Raw genomic sequence first — 18,034 nt, 5'->3', positions numbered from 1 at the left:
TATTTTTTTCCTTTGGTACTGGGGATTGAACTTGGGACCTTGTGCTTGCACGTCAGGCAACAGAACCACTGATCTAAATCCCCAGCCCTGCCTTGTATATTTTTATAGTACCAGTAGCACAATAAACGCACAAAATCTGTGCTTATTTTTAATCTGCAAACGTTTTCTCAGTATCGGTAACATCTTAAAAATAATCATTTATGTATAGGTTAGTTGAATGAGTGAGCTTTTTTTTTTTTTTTGAGTAAACAAATTCACTTACCTCTGACAGTTGAACTATAAAAAATAAATACAGTGGACCCTCAAGTTATGACCAGCCTTACATATGAACAACTTGAGTTCCAACTGGAATTCTAGTTTTAACTTATGACCAAAGTCTTGAGTTATAACAAGAATGCCAGCTGCTTGTGCAGTTGTAAATGAAGACTTGCAATGCCAGAAAACTATATAAGCGTATATGTCAGTCTGAGCCCAGATGAACATGTTTGTGGATATGATTTTGATCAGTGCTTTATATAATCACTATGATTACTGCTATAAAACTGGCCCTCAAAAAGCTAGAAATGAAGCTAAGGATGGAAGGGAAGGTAAAACAATCACAATCAAAAAGGAAAAGGAAATTGTGGAGAAATATGAGAGTTGCATTTGTGTGACTGATCTCACTAATATATACAGTATATCAAAATCTACCATCTCGATAGTCTTACAGAGAAAAGATTTGTATAAGGAAACTACTGTTGCTAGAGGTGTCACTCAAAATAGTAAGGCATGATCAGCAATGTTAGAGAAGGTAGTAAGGCTATTTTTAGTGTGGATAAATGAAAGGCAAATGGCAGGTTTTAGCCTGAATTTGTGAAAAAGCTAGGGCTATAAGTGTAGACCTTGTAAAGGATAATCCATCAATGATGATAATGGTAAAACTTTCCATGCCACTAAGGTGTGATTTCACAATTTCAAAATAAGAATTGGGGTTCATAGCATGACTAGACATGGTGAAGCAGCCAGTGCTGATAAAAGGGCTGCTAAAAATTACATACACCACTTTCAAATGATGACACAAAGAAATGGCTTTCACTCTCATCAAGTCTTTAACTGTGATAAAATAGGCCTTTTCTGGAAGAGCCAGGAGAACATACATTATTCAGGAAGAGAAAAAAATGCGAGGCCACAAGCCTGTGAAGGATAGGCTAATGTTATTACTGTGTACCAATGGGAATGGTGATAAATCCTTTCTTCATTTTTCATGGTGCGATTCTAGAGTGTTTGGAAAATGTAAAGTCATGAAGAATAGGTCCAGGAGTCATGTGGAGCTCTTAACACAAAAGCCTGGGTAACAAGTACTTTTTCTTGACTGGATCAGGGAAGCTTTCTGTCTTACTGTTAAGAAATGTCTAGAGGACAAAGGTTTATGACTCAAGGCTCTCCTCATCATGGACAATGCTCCTGCTCACACACAGGATTTGGAAGAATAATTGGCTGAAGAATTCCCATGGCTCTCAGTCAAGTTCCTCCTACCTAATACAACCCTTCTACTGCAGCCTATAGACCAGCAGGTGATAGCTAACTATAAGAAGCTGTGGGCTGGGAATTTAGCTCAGTGGTGCCACTGCCTCCCTTGCAAGCACAAGGTCCCAAGTTCAATCCCTGGTACCCCCCAAAAAAAGAAGAAGCTATACACCAAAGAACTGTTCTTGAAGTGCTTCAAGATGGTCTTAGGTACAGATTTAACCCTTAAAGAGTTTTGGAAGGAAATTGCAACATCCTTTCCTATATGAGGTTAACTGAGAAATCCTGGACCAGTGTCTCTCTAAGCACACTAAGATCTGCCTGGAAGCAAGTGTGGCCTAAAATTGTATAGGAGAGAGACTGAAGGCTGTGTAGAAGAGCCTGAGCCTTTAGTTGACCTTGTGGTTGATGACATTGTTGCTATAGCACAGTCTATAGGCTTGCAGGTAGACAGTGATGATGTTGATGAAGTGGTGGAAGAACACTAAGAGGAACACTACAGAAAAATTTCAGCAACTTCTGGCTGAGCAATAGAGAATGGCAGCTGAGGAGCTTTCTGAAGAGGACAGGGAGTATCAACCATCAGTGCTGAAAATTCTTCTTTTGAAATAATGGAAATCCTGAAAAAATGGACAGGGCTACAAGAATTTGTAGAGAAAACTCGCCCAGAGAAAAGGCCAATAATTACATAAACTTGCTTGTGGACAGTGTCATGTCAAACTATAGAACAGTGTAAAGGAAAGACAGAAATAGACAACCTACACCAGTTTTTAGTTCTGAAAAGGTTGAGACCTAGGGCCAGAAACAGATCCTAGTGGGCTACAGACTCTCAAGGAGAGAAAGGACACCAGAGAGCCAGATTCCTGATGTTCTTATGGAAGGGGACTCTCCTTCCAACCAACAACCACCTTCCATTACATCCTCCCTTCCTGTAAGCCAACGATGTCAACTTGAACGGTGAGTACAATATGAAATTGTTGTTTCAGGTAAACTGAGTACATTTTATAACTTTGGTGAATACACTAGGACAATTTTTAGTGTTTTGGTAAATTATCCACATTATACAACCCTTTTATGAAAAGGTTAATTAATGTGTGCTTTGGGACATTCAGAATACATTATGGGTATTTCCATTATTTCTTATGGGAAAAATAGTCTTGGCCTACAGCCTGCATCAGTTACAATCAGCTCTCATGAATGAATTGAGTTTGTAAGTCAAGGGTCCACTGTAATATTTGATATGTATTAGCTGCTAAGCTACTCATGACTGAGACTGAGCAGAAATAAGATACCATCCTTTCTTTTTCTCATTGAGTTTATTGGTTCATTTTAGGTGTACAGTACAGTTGCATTCATCATTGGGCTCTTGTACCTTTACATGACAGGTCTTGGTTCTCATTTTTTCCCCATACCTCTGCCCTCCCTTTACCCTTTTCTCCCTTCCCTATTTACAAAAACTTTATTTCCATATTTTCTCATATTTTTTTTCTTTTCCCTTATTTCCTTTCCCCCACCCTTCCCACTTCCCTTACACCTTTAGCCCTTTTCTTCCTATTTCACATTGTCAGTTATACCATTAGGATCTCATTTACAATTATAGTTTTAGACACCAGAGAAACTACTTGGTATTTACACGTGTGACTTACTTATTTCTCTTAAGAGTATAACCTCAATATGCATCAATTTTCCGATGAATGACTCTAATTTCTCATTCTTTGTGGCTGAGTAGTATTCCGTTTTACAGAAAAACCACATCTTTATCCAGTCTCCAACTGATGGGCAAATGGGCTGTTTCCAAGTTTTAGCTATTACAAACTGTGCTGCTATAAACATGGGTGTCCATATATCACTGTGGTATGATTCTTTTAATTCTTTTGGAAAGATACACAGCAGAGGGATGACTGGGTCAAATGGAACCTCTAATCCTAGTTCTTTGAGGTATCTCTGTATTGATTTACATAGTGATTGCACCAGCCTGCACTCACACCAACAACAATGGAGAAGGGTTCCTTTCTCCCCACATCCCTGCCAACATTTGTTATTGGTTGATTTCTTGATAGCAGCCATTTTTTTCTGGGGTGAGGTGGAATCTCAGTGTTGTTTTCATCTGCATCTATCAAATGGCCAATGATGTGGAACATTTTTTCATATATTTACTTGATGCTTTTACTTCTTTGTCTGAGAAATATCTGTTCATTTCAGATGCCCATTTTTGAATCGGGTCTTTATATTTGGGGGGTTGATTTTTTTGAGTTCTTTATATATTCTAGATAATGGTCCTTTGTCTGAGAAGCAGCTGGTAAAAATATTTTCCCACATTGTAGGTTATCTCTTAGTTCTGTTGATGGTTTCTTTTGCAGTACAGAAGCTTTTTAATAAGATGAGATCCCAGGTGTTGATTCTTCGTGCTAGTTCCCATGCTACTCAGGATTTGTTCATAAAGTCTTTTCCTATGCCAGTGTCTTTAAGAGTTCTGCCTAACTTATATCTTTCAGCAAATTTAGTGTTTCTTTTTTAATATTTAGATCTTTAATCCACTTGGATTTTAGTTTAGTGCATGGTGAAAGATAAAAGTCTAATATTTAATCTTTGGCAGGTTGAAATCCAGTTTTTCCAACACCATTTATTAAAGAGGCTATCTTTCCTCCAGTGAGAATGGTTGGCTTCTTTTTCAAAGATGAGGTAGCTGAATACATCTGGAGTTGTTTCTGTATCTTCCAATCTATTGCACTGGTCCTTAGGTCTGTTTCTTTGCCAGTACCATGTTGTTTTTATCACAGTGGCTTTGTAGTATAGTTTCAAATTGGGAATTGTTGTACACGCTGCCATGTCTCTGTTGCCTAGGATGGCTTTTGCTATTCTAGGTCTCTTCTGGTCCCAAATGAATTTTTGGATTATTTTTTTCTAGTTCTGTGAAATATACTGTTGGAATTTCTGTCGGCATTGCATTGAACCTTTATAGCAGTTTTGGTAGTATGACTGTTTTCACTATGTTGATTCTTCGTACCCAGGAGAAGGGGATATCATTTCCATTTTCTTATATCCTCTTCAGTCTCTTTGTACAGAGTGCTGTAGTTTTCAGTGTAGGAGTCTGTTGCTTCCTTCATTAGATTGATTCCTAGATACTTCATTTTTTGGGGATGCTATTGTGAAAGGAATTGTTTCCCTAATTTCTTGCTCAGTGAGTCTGTTATTTGTCTACAAGAAGGCTATTGATTTTTGAGTGTTGACTGTATCCACCTACTCTGCTGAAAGTGTCAATTAAGTCTAGAAGTCTTTTGGTGGAGTTTTTTGGGTCTTCATTGTAGAGTATCATATTGTCAGAAAATAATGACAGTTTAACTTCTTCCTTTCCTATCTTTATTGCTTTAAATTCTTTCTCTTGTCTAATTGCTGTGGCTAATGTTTCCAGAACTGTATTGAAGAGGAGTGGTGATAGTGGGCATCCTTGTCTTGTTTCTGATTACAGTGTGAAGGTTTTCAGTTTTTGGCCATTTAATATGATGTTGGCTCTTGGTTTTTCATAGATAGCCTTTATTAAATTGAGATAGAGACCATCTGTTCCAATTTTTTGCAGGGTTTTTATCATGAGTGGGTGTTGAATTTTGTCAAATGCTTTTTCTGCATCTGTTGAGAGGCTCATATAAATGGTTTTTGTCCTTGACTCTATTAATATAGTGTTTTACATTTATTGATTTATGCATGTTGAACCATACTTGCATCCTTGGAATAAATCTGACTTGGTCAGGGTGTATGATCTTCTTGATGACCCTCTGTATTCTGTTTGCCAGTATCTTATTGAGGATTTTTGCATCTATATTCATTAAGGAGACTGGCCTATAGTTATCTTTTTTTAGTTGGGTCTTTCCCTGGCTTGGGAATCAGAGTAACACTTGCTTCCAGGAATGAATTTGGAAGTATTGCTTCCCTTTCAATCTCATTGAAAAGTTTAAAGAGTAGTAGCAGTAGTTCTTCTCTAAATGTCTTGTAAAATTCAGTGGTGAATCCATCAGAACCTGAGCTTTTCTTCATTGGTAAACTTTTAATTGCATTTTCAATTTCACTAATTGTAATTGGGGTGTTTAGAATTTTTTTATCTTCATTCAGCTTTGGTAATTCCTAAGTATCTAGAAATCTGTCCATTTCTTCTGTGCTTTTCATTTTATTAGAGTACAGGTTCTCAAAGTAAGTATTGATGATCCTCTGGATTTCTGCTGGATCTGTTGTGACTTCTCCTTTTTAGTTCCTAATTTCATGGATCTGAGCCTTTTCTTTCCTTTTTTTGACAAGGTTAGTTAAGGGTTTGTTGATTTTATTTATTCTTTCAAAAAAAACCAACTCTTGCTGGGCATGGTGGCACATGCCTGTAATCCCAGTACTCTGGAGGCTGAGGCAGGAGGATTGTTGTGAGTTCGAGACCAGCCTGGGCTACATAGTGAGTTCCAGGTCAGTCTCAACTACATAGTGAAACTCTGTCTCAAAAAACCAAAAAGAAAAAAAAAAAAGACTCTTTGATTCATTGATTTTTTTGTATAGTTTTCTTAGTTTCCATTGCATTGATTTCTGCTCTAATCTTTATGATTTTCTCTCTTGTATGAGCTTTGGGTTTTTCTTGCTCTTCTTTTTCTAGAGTCTAAGATTCATCATTAGGTTGTTTATTTGAAGTTGCTCTGTTTTCCTACCATGGGCATTCACTGCTATGAGTTTTCCACATAAGACTGTTTACATTGTTTCCCATAGATTCCTGTACATTTTATTGGCATTATCATTTATTTGTAAAAACTGAGTAATTTCTTCTTTAATTTCCTTTGTGACCCATTGATTGTTTAGGAGAGCGTTGTTCAATTTCCTTGTGTTTGTGAAGTTCCTACAGTTTCTTATGCTGTTGATGTCCAGCTAACTGCATTATGGTCTGATAATATACAGGGGATAACTTTGATTCCTTTGCATTTATTCAAACCTGTTCTATGAGCTAATATGTGGTCTGTCTTGGAGAATGACCCATGTGCAGCCAAAAAGAATGTATATTCTGTCTTTGTGGATTAGAACACTCTGTAGATGTCTATTAAATCCATATGTTCAAAAGTTTGGTTCAGTTCTAGTATTTTGTTGTTGATTTTTTGCCTATTTGAGATAGTGGGGTGTTTAGGTCCTACACTACAATTATGTTTGTGCTTATTTGATTTTCATGTTATTTAATATTTGTTTTATATAGTTGGGGACATTAGTATTTGGTGTGTACATATTTATGATTGTCATCTCTTCCTCTTGAATTGTTCCCTTTATAAAGATGTAGTGGCCTTTGTCTCTCTTAATCAGTTTTGGTTTTATTTATTTATTTATTTTTTTGGTACTGGGGGTTGAACTTGGGTCCTTGAACTTGCAAGGCAGGCCACCAAACCGCTGAGCTAAATCCCCGGCCCCAGTTTTGATTTTAAATTTACTCTGTGAATAAGATAACTACCCCTGCTTTTTTCTGGGCTCCTGTCACATGGAGAACTGTTTTCCATCCTTTCATTTCCAGTCTATGGGCTTCTTTTTGCACTAGGTGTGTTTCTTTTATACACCATATTGTTGAATTTTGCTTCTTAATCCATTCTGCCAGTCTATTTCTCTTGTTTGGTAAATTGAGGCCATTGACATTGATGGTTATAACTGATAGGGCTTATTATTGTCATGTTATTGTCCTTTTGTTGACTCTTTTTAATGTTCCCCCCTCTCCCTTTAGTTTCTTGCCTTGCCCATTTGATTTGCTCTGTTGGGCCTCATGATGGTGTGACCTTCATTGTCTTTTTCTAAAACATTGTTTAGAATTCCTTGTAATGCTGGTTTGGTATTCATGAAGTTTTGCAGGTGTTCTTTGTCATGGAAGTATCTTATTTTCCCATCCATTTTGAAAGAGAGTTTTGCAGGATACATCAGTCTAGGTTGGAGGTTGTTTTCTTTTAGGACTTGAAATACCTTACTTCAGGTTCTCCTTGACCTGAGGGTTTGTGTTGAAAAGTCTGCTGTGATTTTGATGGGCTTTACTTTGCCTGTGATTGGTTTCTTTTCTCTTACTGCTTGTAGTATTTTGTTCTTCTGTTGGGTTTCTAGGATCTTGATTATTATATATCTAGAAGTAGATGATTATTTTTTTTTGTCATTGTTAGTTGGAATCCTATATGCCTCACTTATCTGTGTGTCAAATTCTTCCCCTCTGTTTGGGAAGTTTTCTGTCATTAATTCTGTGAGCAGCTTTTTTAAGTCATTTTTATTTTCTCCTGCTACTTCATGGATTCCTGTCAGTCTTATGTTATTCTTCTTTGCATCATCTAGGAGTTGTTGGATCGATTTCTCATGATCCCTTACTAATTTTAAGAGACCTCTCTTTTCACGGTCAGTGCAAAACTATCTTCTATATCTGAAATTATATCTTCACATTCATTTATCCTACTGCAGAAACTTTCAATAGCATTTTTAATCTCCTGGATATCTGTTTGAATCTGTTTCATGGATTCTATTTCTTTCCTATGTTGGGCATTCATGGTTTCCATTTCTTTCTTATGTGGGGCCTTCATGGCTTCTATCATGGTCCTGAGGTCATCTGTTTTTTTTGTCAGTTTCTGTTCAAGAGTGTCTAATCATGTCTTTCATTTTGCTCACCATCTCTGTAGTTATATGGGAAATTATTTCTGTTTTGAATTTTTTTAGAGCCTGATTGATCTGTTTTGTTACTTCCTGTGCTATGAGTTCAGGGTGTCCTGGTGGTCACTGTCAGACTTTTCAACCTCATTTGCCCTAGAGTTTGCTGTTGGTGAACTGGAAGTCTGTCTTTGTGTCTTGCTTAAGTGTTTCCTCATTTTTATTTTTGTTGTTGGGTTGTCCTTGGTTTAATTCCTGTGTTATTACTTAAATCTTCCTGATATAGTTGCATTTTAGTTTTTGAGTCTCTAATGACTCATAGACGTTCTCATTTTCATAATATCAGAAAAGACAACTCATTAAATCAATCACAACCCTTTAGCGCAATTGATACAATCAGCAACACAATAGGATCAAACACAACTTACAAATTGACCATTTGTGGTAGTCATTAATCTATCACCTTTAAACCATGTGAATTAAATCAAAATCAAGGAGCAGCCCAAAATATGTTTACAGTGAATAAACTCCTCAATATAGCATATTTACCCTGTAGGATGGGGGATTAGATAGAGTTAGGACAAGAAGAGTAGATAGATAAATAATTGGAGAAATTTCCAAGGAAGCCAGAGGACACAGGATGACCACACAAAGTTTAGGAAACTGTTGAAGGCAAGAGGGAAAAACAGAGTGCAAGATAAAGACAAGAATATAACAGTAATAAGGGCTCACTTTCCTTTGAAACTGTTGACCTTGAGTAAAGGAAAATGAGAGAAGAAAAGAAAATAAAGAAAGAAGAAAAACAATAAAAGAAAAAATCCGAGTTAGGGCAGAACAGGAACAGAAAGTGAGATGAAGAGTAATATGGGGGAGCAAGAGACTGAGTTGGAAAAAGAAAACGGAAAAAAGAAAATTTGCAGGTGGAATGAGGGAAAGAAAGAAGAAAAAGAATTTGAAGGGCCTCTTTCAGACTATATCTCTTCTGTCATTATCTATGTGTAGAACTAAGTCCTTTTGTCTCAGCTAGCCGATGGCTTACCCCTGAGATTGCAGCTGTATTTGGGCTGCAAGGCCCAAATTGAGCTACCTGACCTCATGCAGGGTTGAACTCTGCAAGGTTCTACTACAGGTTCCCTCTGCCCTTTCTCTGAAGATATTCAAAGTTCTGATGGAAGGTGATGCTCTCTCCATCTTACCAACTATGGAGATCTGATGTGCCTTTATTGCAGTTGTTCACTTCTATTCTATCTTCTACAGCTCAGAAAAATGACCTTTATGTCCACCTGTGCCTCTGCAGAGTGGATCCGAGAACTGGCACAATCAGTAGGCTTGAGGGGGAAGTGGATACTGCAGAGGTGCCTGCGTGGCAAACCAGTCCTCACTGGTTGGTTTTTGGCATGGCTAACCAGTCCTCACCAGTTGGCTTGAGGAAAGCCAGAGCGTGAAGGTATCTCTGCTCAGCTGTCCCAGACCTCCACCTTCCACCTTCCGCTGGATCAGTACCATCCTCTTTTGATCTTAGCATATCCAAATAGAGAACATTTGACTTTAAAAGCTAGAAGTCGAGCATGATGGCGCAGGCCTATAATCCCAGCATATTAGGACTCTAAAGAAGGAGGATCACAAATTCGAGCCCTGGGAAACATCATAGTGACTTAGCAAGACCCTGTCTCAAAATTAAAAATAAAAAAAGGTACAGGGATATAGGCCAGGGTGAAGATCCTAGGTTCAATATGCAGTACAGAAAAAAAAATCTAAAGCGAATGCTGGCTAGAAATAAAAACAATATATGAGAATTATTTGAGTTTCATTTATGACTAATTTAAGAACCATGTGTTCTTCTTTACATGGTTATATTTTAAATCCTTACAATCTGTTCCTGTAGGATGGCACTTAACTAAGGGCAGTTTTGTGTAACAAATAGTCTGGTAAGATTTTTTCTTGGATTTTAAAGCAACTCTTTGCAGTGTTTGCTGAGCATATTAATGTCTTGTGGAAAATTTAAGAGAATATGAAAATTAATTTTGTCTTAGTGTGGGTGTTGGGTTTCTTTTTCTCTCAATAAAGACAGATGTCATTGCTTCCAAAAGACGGAGATATCCAACTGATAAATGCAGGTAGGATTTATGGCACAGCAATTTTTATAATGTTGCAAGTAAAGAAAAAAATCTTTTACCAAGGTATTTAATCTGTAGTGCAAAATTTTACTTTTTTTTTTTTTCCTTGGTTTTTTGAGACAGGTTCTCACTGTATAGTTGAAACTGACCTGGAACTCACTGTACCCCAGGCTGGTCTCGAACTCACAGTGATCCTCCTGCCTCAGCCTCCTGAGTGCTGGGATTACAGGCATGCACCACCATGCCCAGCCAAAATTTTAAATTATAATAGTCTTTGCAGTATTGATAGTTAGAGCAGTTGTCCTGGACTTCAAGTATTTCCCATAAAATCAAAAAGGCTGGAGACTGGAAAGCCTGCACATGTCTGGAGAGAAGCTGTTAAAAGAGTGAGAAATTGTTGAATAAATAAATAATTTAAAATACCTGGTGCTTTATACACACAGTCAGCCTTATAGCTGTTGAGGTAGCAGTAGTTTCCAGCTTTCTTTCCTGTAACCTTCAGCAGTTTTAACCTTTCTATTCACATCCATCTCCTTCATTTTGTCATTGCTGCTTTTGCTTATTACTTAACTCATTTCATTTGCATAAAATTGTGAGTATAAAACATCTGTCTTGGTCTTGGGTAGCTCATGGATGCCGCATTTCACCAGGGATATGTATGATTTGAATTAGCATTAACATGTTTCTAATATTAAGTATTCTATATTTCCTATTGAAAGTTCCGTTCGTTAGCACATTTATTAAATTGCTAAAGTAGCAGTATGGAAAATACAAAGGAGAAAAAACTCCCTAATGAACAATATAGTCTACATCTACTTCCAGCATTTTTACTTAATTTCAAAATAGATCTATTTTATACATGACTAGATTTTATAAGCATTAATGATATTGCTATCAAGAGTTTTTAAGAGTAAATTTTCACTTTTTACCACAGCAAAACATGACATAGTTTTAAAAGTTAAATAATTTTATATGACAGTATTCTGTCCTTCCCATCCTATTTCTGGTCCCCAGGGGCAACTGCTTTCTTTTCAGCTATTTCTTCAGTCATTTATTTTCTAAATATGTTTTTCATTATACTTATTAGCTTTCTTATTGTTTATTAATGTTATATTTACTACCACCAGCATTCTCCCAATATAGTTATAGTTTAAGTTTCGGTGAACTAACTGTTCAGTATTATCACTTTGGGGCCAGGGATTTAGCTCAGTAGAACCACCACCTGTCTTGTAAGCACAAGGTCCCAAGTTCAATCCCTGATACCAAAAAAAAAAAAGTGTATGTGTGTGTGTATATATATCACTTTGTATGTAATTAGAGCTAGGAGATATATGTTTGTATGTACATATGTATATGTGTACATATATAAAAATAACTAAATTTCCTTTCATATACTGTATAGACTTCTCAGAATTTAATAATTGATCCATTTTTATCTTGTATCTGTTACTGATTCATCTATGAACTTTTGTACAAAACTGAAAAGTTCTTTTTAACACATTTGGGTTTTCAAATTCATACTAGCGCATTCCATTCTCTTGTTCTAATATAAACTGATTGCCTTTTTGTTTTTATGGGAAATAGTTGGAGTCCATTTTCTTGTTCTGATCTGAACTGATTGCTTTCTAGACTGTCATCTGGCACTTTCCTTCACTGTCATCTTGGTAACCACAGTATTGACCTCTCTAGAGTTGGATTCTGTGCTTTCTGGCTTCAGTAACTGTCTTTTTTCTCTCCCCTGTGGTGTTGAAGCCTATTTTCTAAGAGCTCACTGAGAAGGGTACATGGGATATTCCTTCCTTCCTTCCTTCCTTCCTTATTCTTTACCTACTTGAAAATTTCTTGCTTCTCTCCAGGACTTGATTCCTACTTTTGTTGGCTAACCTTTTGAAGTAATTGCTGTGTTGTATTTCAGCTTCCACTCTTACTGTGTTGATAACTTGAATGCCACCTCACATTCTATCCCTTTCTTTGTGCCTGATCATTTTTCTCTATGGAAGCTTTTAAAATCCCTGATGTTCTTTCTGAAATTTCCTAAGGATATGCCTTATGTAAACCTTTATTTCTTCATTGACTTAGATTAGATATGTCTGCTCTTTTAGTCTGTGAATACATTTCTTTGAATTCTTTTTTTTATAGTTACATTTGGTTTATTTATCTATTTTTTAATTGAATTTATTGATACATTCTGGGTAGACGGTACAGTTACATTCATTACTGGGATCTTGTATCTTTACATGCCAGGTCTTGGTTCTCATTTTTCCCCCTTGTCCCCACCCTCCCTTTACCCCCTCTTCTCCTCCCCACCTTCAAACACTTTAATTCCATTTTTACATTTTCTCATATTTTTTTCCTTTTCCCTTATTCCCCTTTCCCTATCCTTCTCACTGTCCCTACACCTTTGGTCCTTTTCTTCCTATTTGCTAATTGTCCCATTAGGCTCTTGAGTACTATTTTAGTTTTTCACACCAGAGAAACTATTCACTATTTGCATATGTGTGACTTATTTATTTCACTTAGGAGTATATCCTCAAAATGTACCCATTTACCTATGAATGAATCTACTTTCTCATTCTTTATTGCTGAGTAGTATTCCATTTTATAGAAAAACCACATCTTCTTTATCCAGTTTCCAATTGATGGGCAGATGGGCTTCTGTGATATGATTCTTTCAGTTCTCTTGGAAAGATACCCAACAGAGGGATGGCTGGGTCAAATGGAACCTCTAATCGTAGTTCTTTGAGGTATCTCCATATTGACTTCCATAGTAGTTGCACCAGTCTGCACTCCCACCAACAATGGAGAAGGGTTCCTTTCTCCCCACAACCGCTCCAACATTTGTTGTTGTGTGATTTCTTGATAGCAGCCATTCTTTGTGGGGTGAGGTGAAATCTCAGAGTTGTTTTCATCTGCATCTCTTGAATGACCAGTGGTGTGGAGCATTTTTCATATATTTACTTGCTGCTTTTTTTTTCTTTGTCTGAGAAATGTCTGTTCATTTCAGATGCCCATTTTAGAATTGGTTCTTTATATTTGGGGGCGCTGGTTGTTTTGAGTTCTTTATATATTTTAGATAATAGTCCTTTGTCTGAGGAGCAGCTGGTAAAAAGTTTTTCCCCCATTGTAGGTTGTCTCTTAGTTCTGTTGATGGTTTCTTTTGCAGTACAGAAGCTTTTTAATAAGATGAGATCCCAGTTGTTGATTATTTCTCCTAGTTCCCCTGCTACTAAGGATTTGTTCATAAAGTCTTCCTATGCCAATGTCTTCCAGAGTTCTGCCTAACTTATCTTCCAGCAAGTTTAGTGTTTCTTTTTTATTCATTTCTTTGAATTCTGAGGAATTTTCTTGCCCTTTTTTTCTTCCATTTCTTTCCTCGACTCTTTTCTCTTTTTCTGATACATTATTTGGACATTAGTGCTTCTGGACTGATGTCTTGAATTTCTTTTTTCATTTCTATCTTTTAGTTCTACTTTTTGAGAGCGTTCATTTGTTTCTTCCAGCCTTTATAGTATACTTTATCACTATGCTGTCATATTTACAATTCCCTATGGATTCACTGAATGCTCCTTTTTTATATAGCATCTTGTTATTTTATGAGTGTAGACTTACTCATTTTAGTTACTTTGAAGGCATCTTATCCCTATGTTTTCTGCCTCTTCTGAATACATTTATCCATTTATTTTGCTCCTTTTCAAGTTACTTGTTTTCCTAATGTCTTGTGATTTTTTTTTTTTTTTTTGGTTGGTCATTTTCAAGAGACAAGTGCTCATGGGCACGCGCTCTGGAAAAGTGAAGCTTGAGGCTTCCTTACTTTTGAGTTGGTAATTGTAAAATAATTCATCTGCTTCATTGAAATCCCTGTAAATTGCAGTGCCTGTAACTGCTTTTCCTTTTTAGCCTGATTAGTATTCCCAAGAGGTATCCTCCAGTCTCTAGCCAGTCTCTAACTGAGGGAACCTAATCCTAACTGCTACTGGGCTCAGAGTTAAGGGGAAGATAAATTGAGTTTTTCTCCTTGTTACTTTGCTTGTTTTCAGTTAACCTTCCTCATTGTCCCAGAGCTTTTGAAAAGGCCCTCTGGCTCACCCAGCAAAACCTAACCAAGCCTTCTGCCTGCACTGGTGAGAGGTAGTGTCCATCCTGTTGTGGTTTGGAGCATGGATTTGGGAGTCCTTAAGTGTGGACTTTTGAATAATCCTTCTGCAGCAACCTCACCTGCACTCCCAGTTCAAGGGCATCTGGCACTTTTTATTCTTGTCCTGGTGTAGCAAGATGGCATGCTTTTTGGTTTGACTTTCCTTCCCTTCCCCAGTGCCAGATAGGTGGCTTTCACTTTTCACAGGTCAGTGACTTAGTAGCTTCTAAAATGTTTTAACCTCCAGCTCTGCTGTTGTCCCCTGTCCAGTTTATCTTTATAGGATTTTTTTTCGTCCTGGTCATTTTACTCTCATTTTGATAAGATTTCATGGGCTACTAAAAGTAAACTGTACTTTTTAATCTTGTTCAACCAGAAGTCTGCATGATATTTACTAATATTAATGACTATATTTCATTCAATGAATTTACCATTCTTTACCTATTTTTTAATGTGTAGGTGACTTCCACTTATTTTCTGTTGCAGTCCGGCAGAAACATCTTTTAGGATGATTACTTGTTTTCACATTAGATTATTTTCTTAAGAATGTAGTAGAAATATTTAAACACACCTTGATTTCTAGAATAAGACTATGTCAATTTTAAGTAGTTCAGGGTATATGATTACCCAATTTACTATATTTATTATTTATTTATTTATTTGGTCCTATGGATCGAACTCAGGACCTTGTACTTGCGAGGCAGGCAGTGGAACCACTGAGCTAAATCCCCAGCCCAGTATTTTATCATTGCTAGTTTTGCCACATAACAGTCTTTGGCAGGCTAAAAAGGGAAGATACCATCTTTTATGCTGATTAATTTTTAAATATCCCAACAGAATTGAAGTAATTTGTTCTAAGAGCAATATAGTTTACCTCATTTAAATTTTATTCTTATTTATTACTTTCGTATTTTTTTATCAAATAAAACTAATACATATTTTGATTGAAAAAAGAAAATTCATTAATTGCTGGTAATACTACTACTGAGAGTTTATGTTTTCAGGATTGTTTGTGCATGCATGTGAGTTGTGTATGTGTGTGACAGAATGCAGAGCTATATCTGTATAACATACATAATTGCTGTTTTTTAAAATTATTCATAATAGCCAGGCATGGCAGCACATGCCTGTAGTCCCAGCACTCAGGAGGCCGAGACAGGAGGATTGTTGCAAGTTTGAGGCCAGCCTGAAATACATAGCAACACCCTGTCTAAAAAAATAATAATAATAATTAATCATACTGTGTGTGTGGCTTGACTTGATTTTTTTTCATTTATCATTATTTTGGACCTTTTCTCTTATCATTAGGTATAATTCTGATACATGCCCTAATGTTGTCTAGTTCACTTTATGGATACACCATTAGTAATATTTTTTAATCTTGGAAATTATAATATGTAGTACTGTGAAATTATAATAAGCAATTTGTATAAGAAGATTTTGCATATACTTATTAATAGAAAAAATTTAAAACTCTTTGTTTTGTTTTTCCTTTCTTTTTTTTGATATATTGTGCCCTAATTCTTCTCTTTAAGATATAACTTGTTAACAGTTTTTGCTTTCCAATTTACTCATTACGTGTATATTGTATAGTATTAATTTTTTCTTAGCAAATACAGTTCTGTGGGCTGTATTTTGCCAAATATATAACAACTTTTTGAAAATGTCAATGCTCTGCTGTTTGATTTGAGTCTTAAATGGAGCATTTTAAGCCCTGTGAAGTCTTCACTTTTTCTGGGTATTGCCTTGCCATAGAGTATCTAGTACTAATTAAATGTTTTCAATATTGATAGGTCTAAAATTTAATTCAAATATAATCCTATATATACTGTATTGAAAAGCTGAGGGAAATTTATTACATTTAATAATTTTTAAATATTTAGGTTTTGAACTATTCTAACACACTTGAGTGCACATTTTAAAAAATATTTCTTGGGCTGGGACTTTGGCTCAGTGGTTCTGCTGCCTACCTTGTAAGCACAAGAACCCGAGTTCAATTCCCAGTACCAAAAAAGAAAAAAAAATTTTTTTTTCTTGAGTATATTCTTACAATTCAAAAGTGCAAAACAATATAAAAAATTGTACATTGGGATATCTAGGTTCTGTCTCATCTTTATCCATTCCATTTCTCTTTTCTGTATTCTTATATATAAATATAAGCAAAAATGAATAGTTATTTTCCATTTTTCATGCTGAAAAGAATAGTATACTATATAAAGTAATTTTCAGCTTGATATTTTAATAGCTCTGTTGTATATATTTTTGCAGATTATTTAATCATTACCTCTAGATAGATACTTGCATAAATAATAGGATTTTTAAATTTATGTTTTTATAATTCTTTCAGGTAGATATGGACAAGAGTGGTGAAGTACGACTTATAGAACTGGATGAGTCTTTCAAAAGTGAACACACTGTTTTTGTAACACCACCTGAGATCCCCCATTTACCCAATGGTGAAGAACCCCCTTTACAGTACAGGTATTCGAGTAGCAGAATGTTTGAGATTGAAAGAGAGAAGCAATCCATCATCTGTGGCGTAGCTTTCTAAGGACTGTGGTATTTTCAAAAATTCCAAACTTTACAGATACCTAATTTGTAGGTGGTAAGCTTATCCCACATCCATTATTAAGTTTTGAGGTTGAATCGGGGAAAAAAATAAATTATATATATATATAGTTTTACGTAATACCGACTTGGACAGCACTCTAATTTAAATCTACATAAGTATCATAAGTATTTTTTAAATTATTAGACCACCACTCAAATGCAGCACTTTTATTGTGGAATTTTAATGTTTCTTCTTACTAAAGATGATTTCCTCACTTTCATTCTCACTCTTTCCTTCCATACACATATTGACGAATGTGACATTGGTCTACAAAAAGTTAAATCTAACTTAAGGTCAATATTTGTGGCTGTGACTTGTATGAGATAATTTCTTAAGCCGTTTATGTTTACATCTTTTTTTTTTTTTTTTTTTTTTGCGCTGGTGATCAATCTCAGATCCATGTGCTTGCAAGGCTGGTAGTGGATACAAAACTTTTAACTAATAAAAATTGAGAATTATTAGAATTGATGTTAATTTAGAAAATTTTGTCACACTGCTAAATGCAGTGATACAGCCTTGAATGCTCCTGCCTTCAAGTCTAGTGGCAAAGAGGGAAACGTTCTGATCACAGTAAAATAAAGGCTGTGATAGGGGTATATTCATTATTTAATTTTTAGCAGTGTACATATTTATTTTTACTTAAAATTATATTTCCTTTTAGATTTTAAATTAGTTGTAATTCTCTAATAATGCTTCTTTTAAAGATTCTAAAACTTTCATATCTGTAACTCATTGTTTGTTATTTTTATTAAAAAAAGGATTTTTTGGAATATCCTTATTTGTGATTTGGATTAAATTTTTCATTTTGTAGATGAAAAATTGATGTGCCAAATGTTTGTGAATTAATTCATAGGCTATTTGACTCCTCTTTTTTTCCATTGTTGGTGTTCCTCATAATCACTTTTTAAAGTGTCTTTTGTCAAAGATATTTAAAATGTTTCTACTAATTTTTTTATTCCTTTTTCTTTCTGAACAAGATCTCATTTCTTTTATCTCGAGTACTTTCTATTTCTAAGTCTTTTTTTTTTTTTTTTTTTTTTT

At 35.6% G+C, this 18,034-nt stretch overlaps 1 protein-coding gene across 6 annotated transcripts in view; it reads left to right on the top strand.

The window, feature by feature from the left end:
* Dennd4a (DENN domain containing 4A) overlaps positions 1–18,034 on the top strand; it is a 102,496-nt gene that overhangs the window by 47,863 nt on the left and 36,599 nt on the right. For all 6 annotated transcript variants that reach the window (XM_010643264.2, XM_010643263.3, XM_010643262.3 and 3 more), the window contains exon 14: positions 16,730–16,863. In XM_010643264.2, coding sequence (XP_010641566.1) covers positions 16,730–16,863 — 134 coding nt within the window. The remainder of the gene's footprint in view (positions 1–16,729; positions 16,864–18,034) is intronic.

The sequence above is a fragment of the Fukomys damarensis genome, unplaced genomic scaffold, assembly GCF_012274545.1.
Source record: "Fukomys damarensis isolate Sample0158 unplaced genomic scaffold, DMR_v1.0_HiC HiC_scaffold_25, whole genome shotgun sequence".
Classification (NCBI taxonomy): Eukaryota; Metazoa; Chordata; class Mammalia; order Rodentia; family Bathyergidae; genus Fukomys; species Fukomys damarensis.
This window is presented reverse-complemented; position numbering and strand designations above follow the sequence as displayed.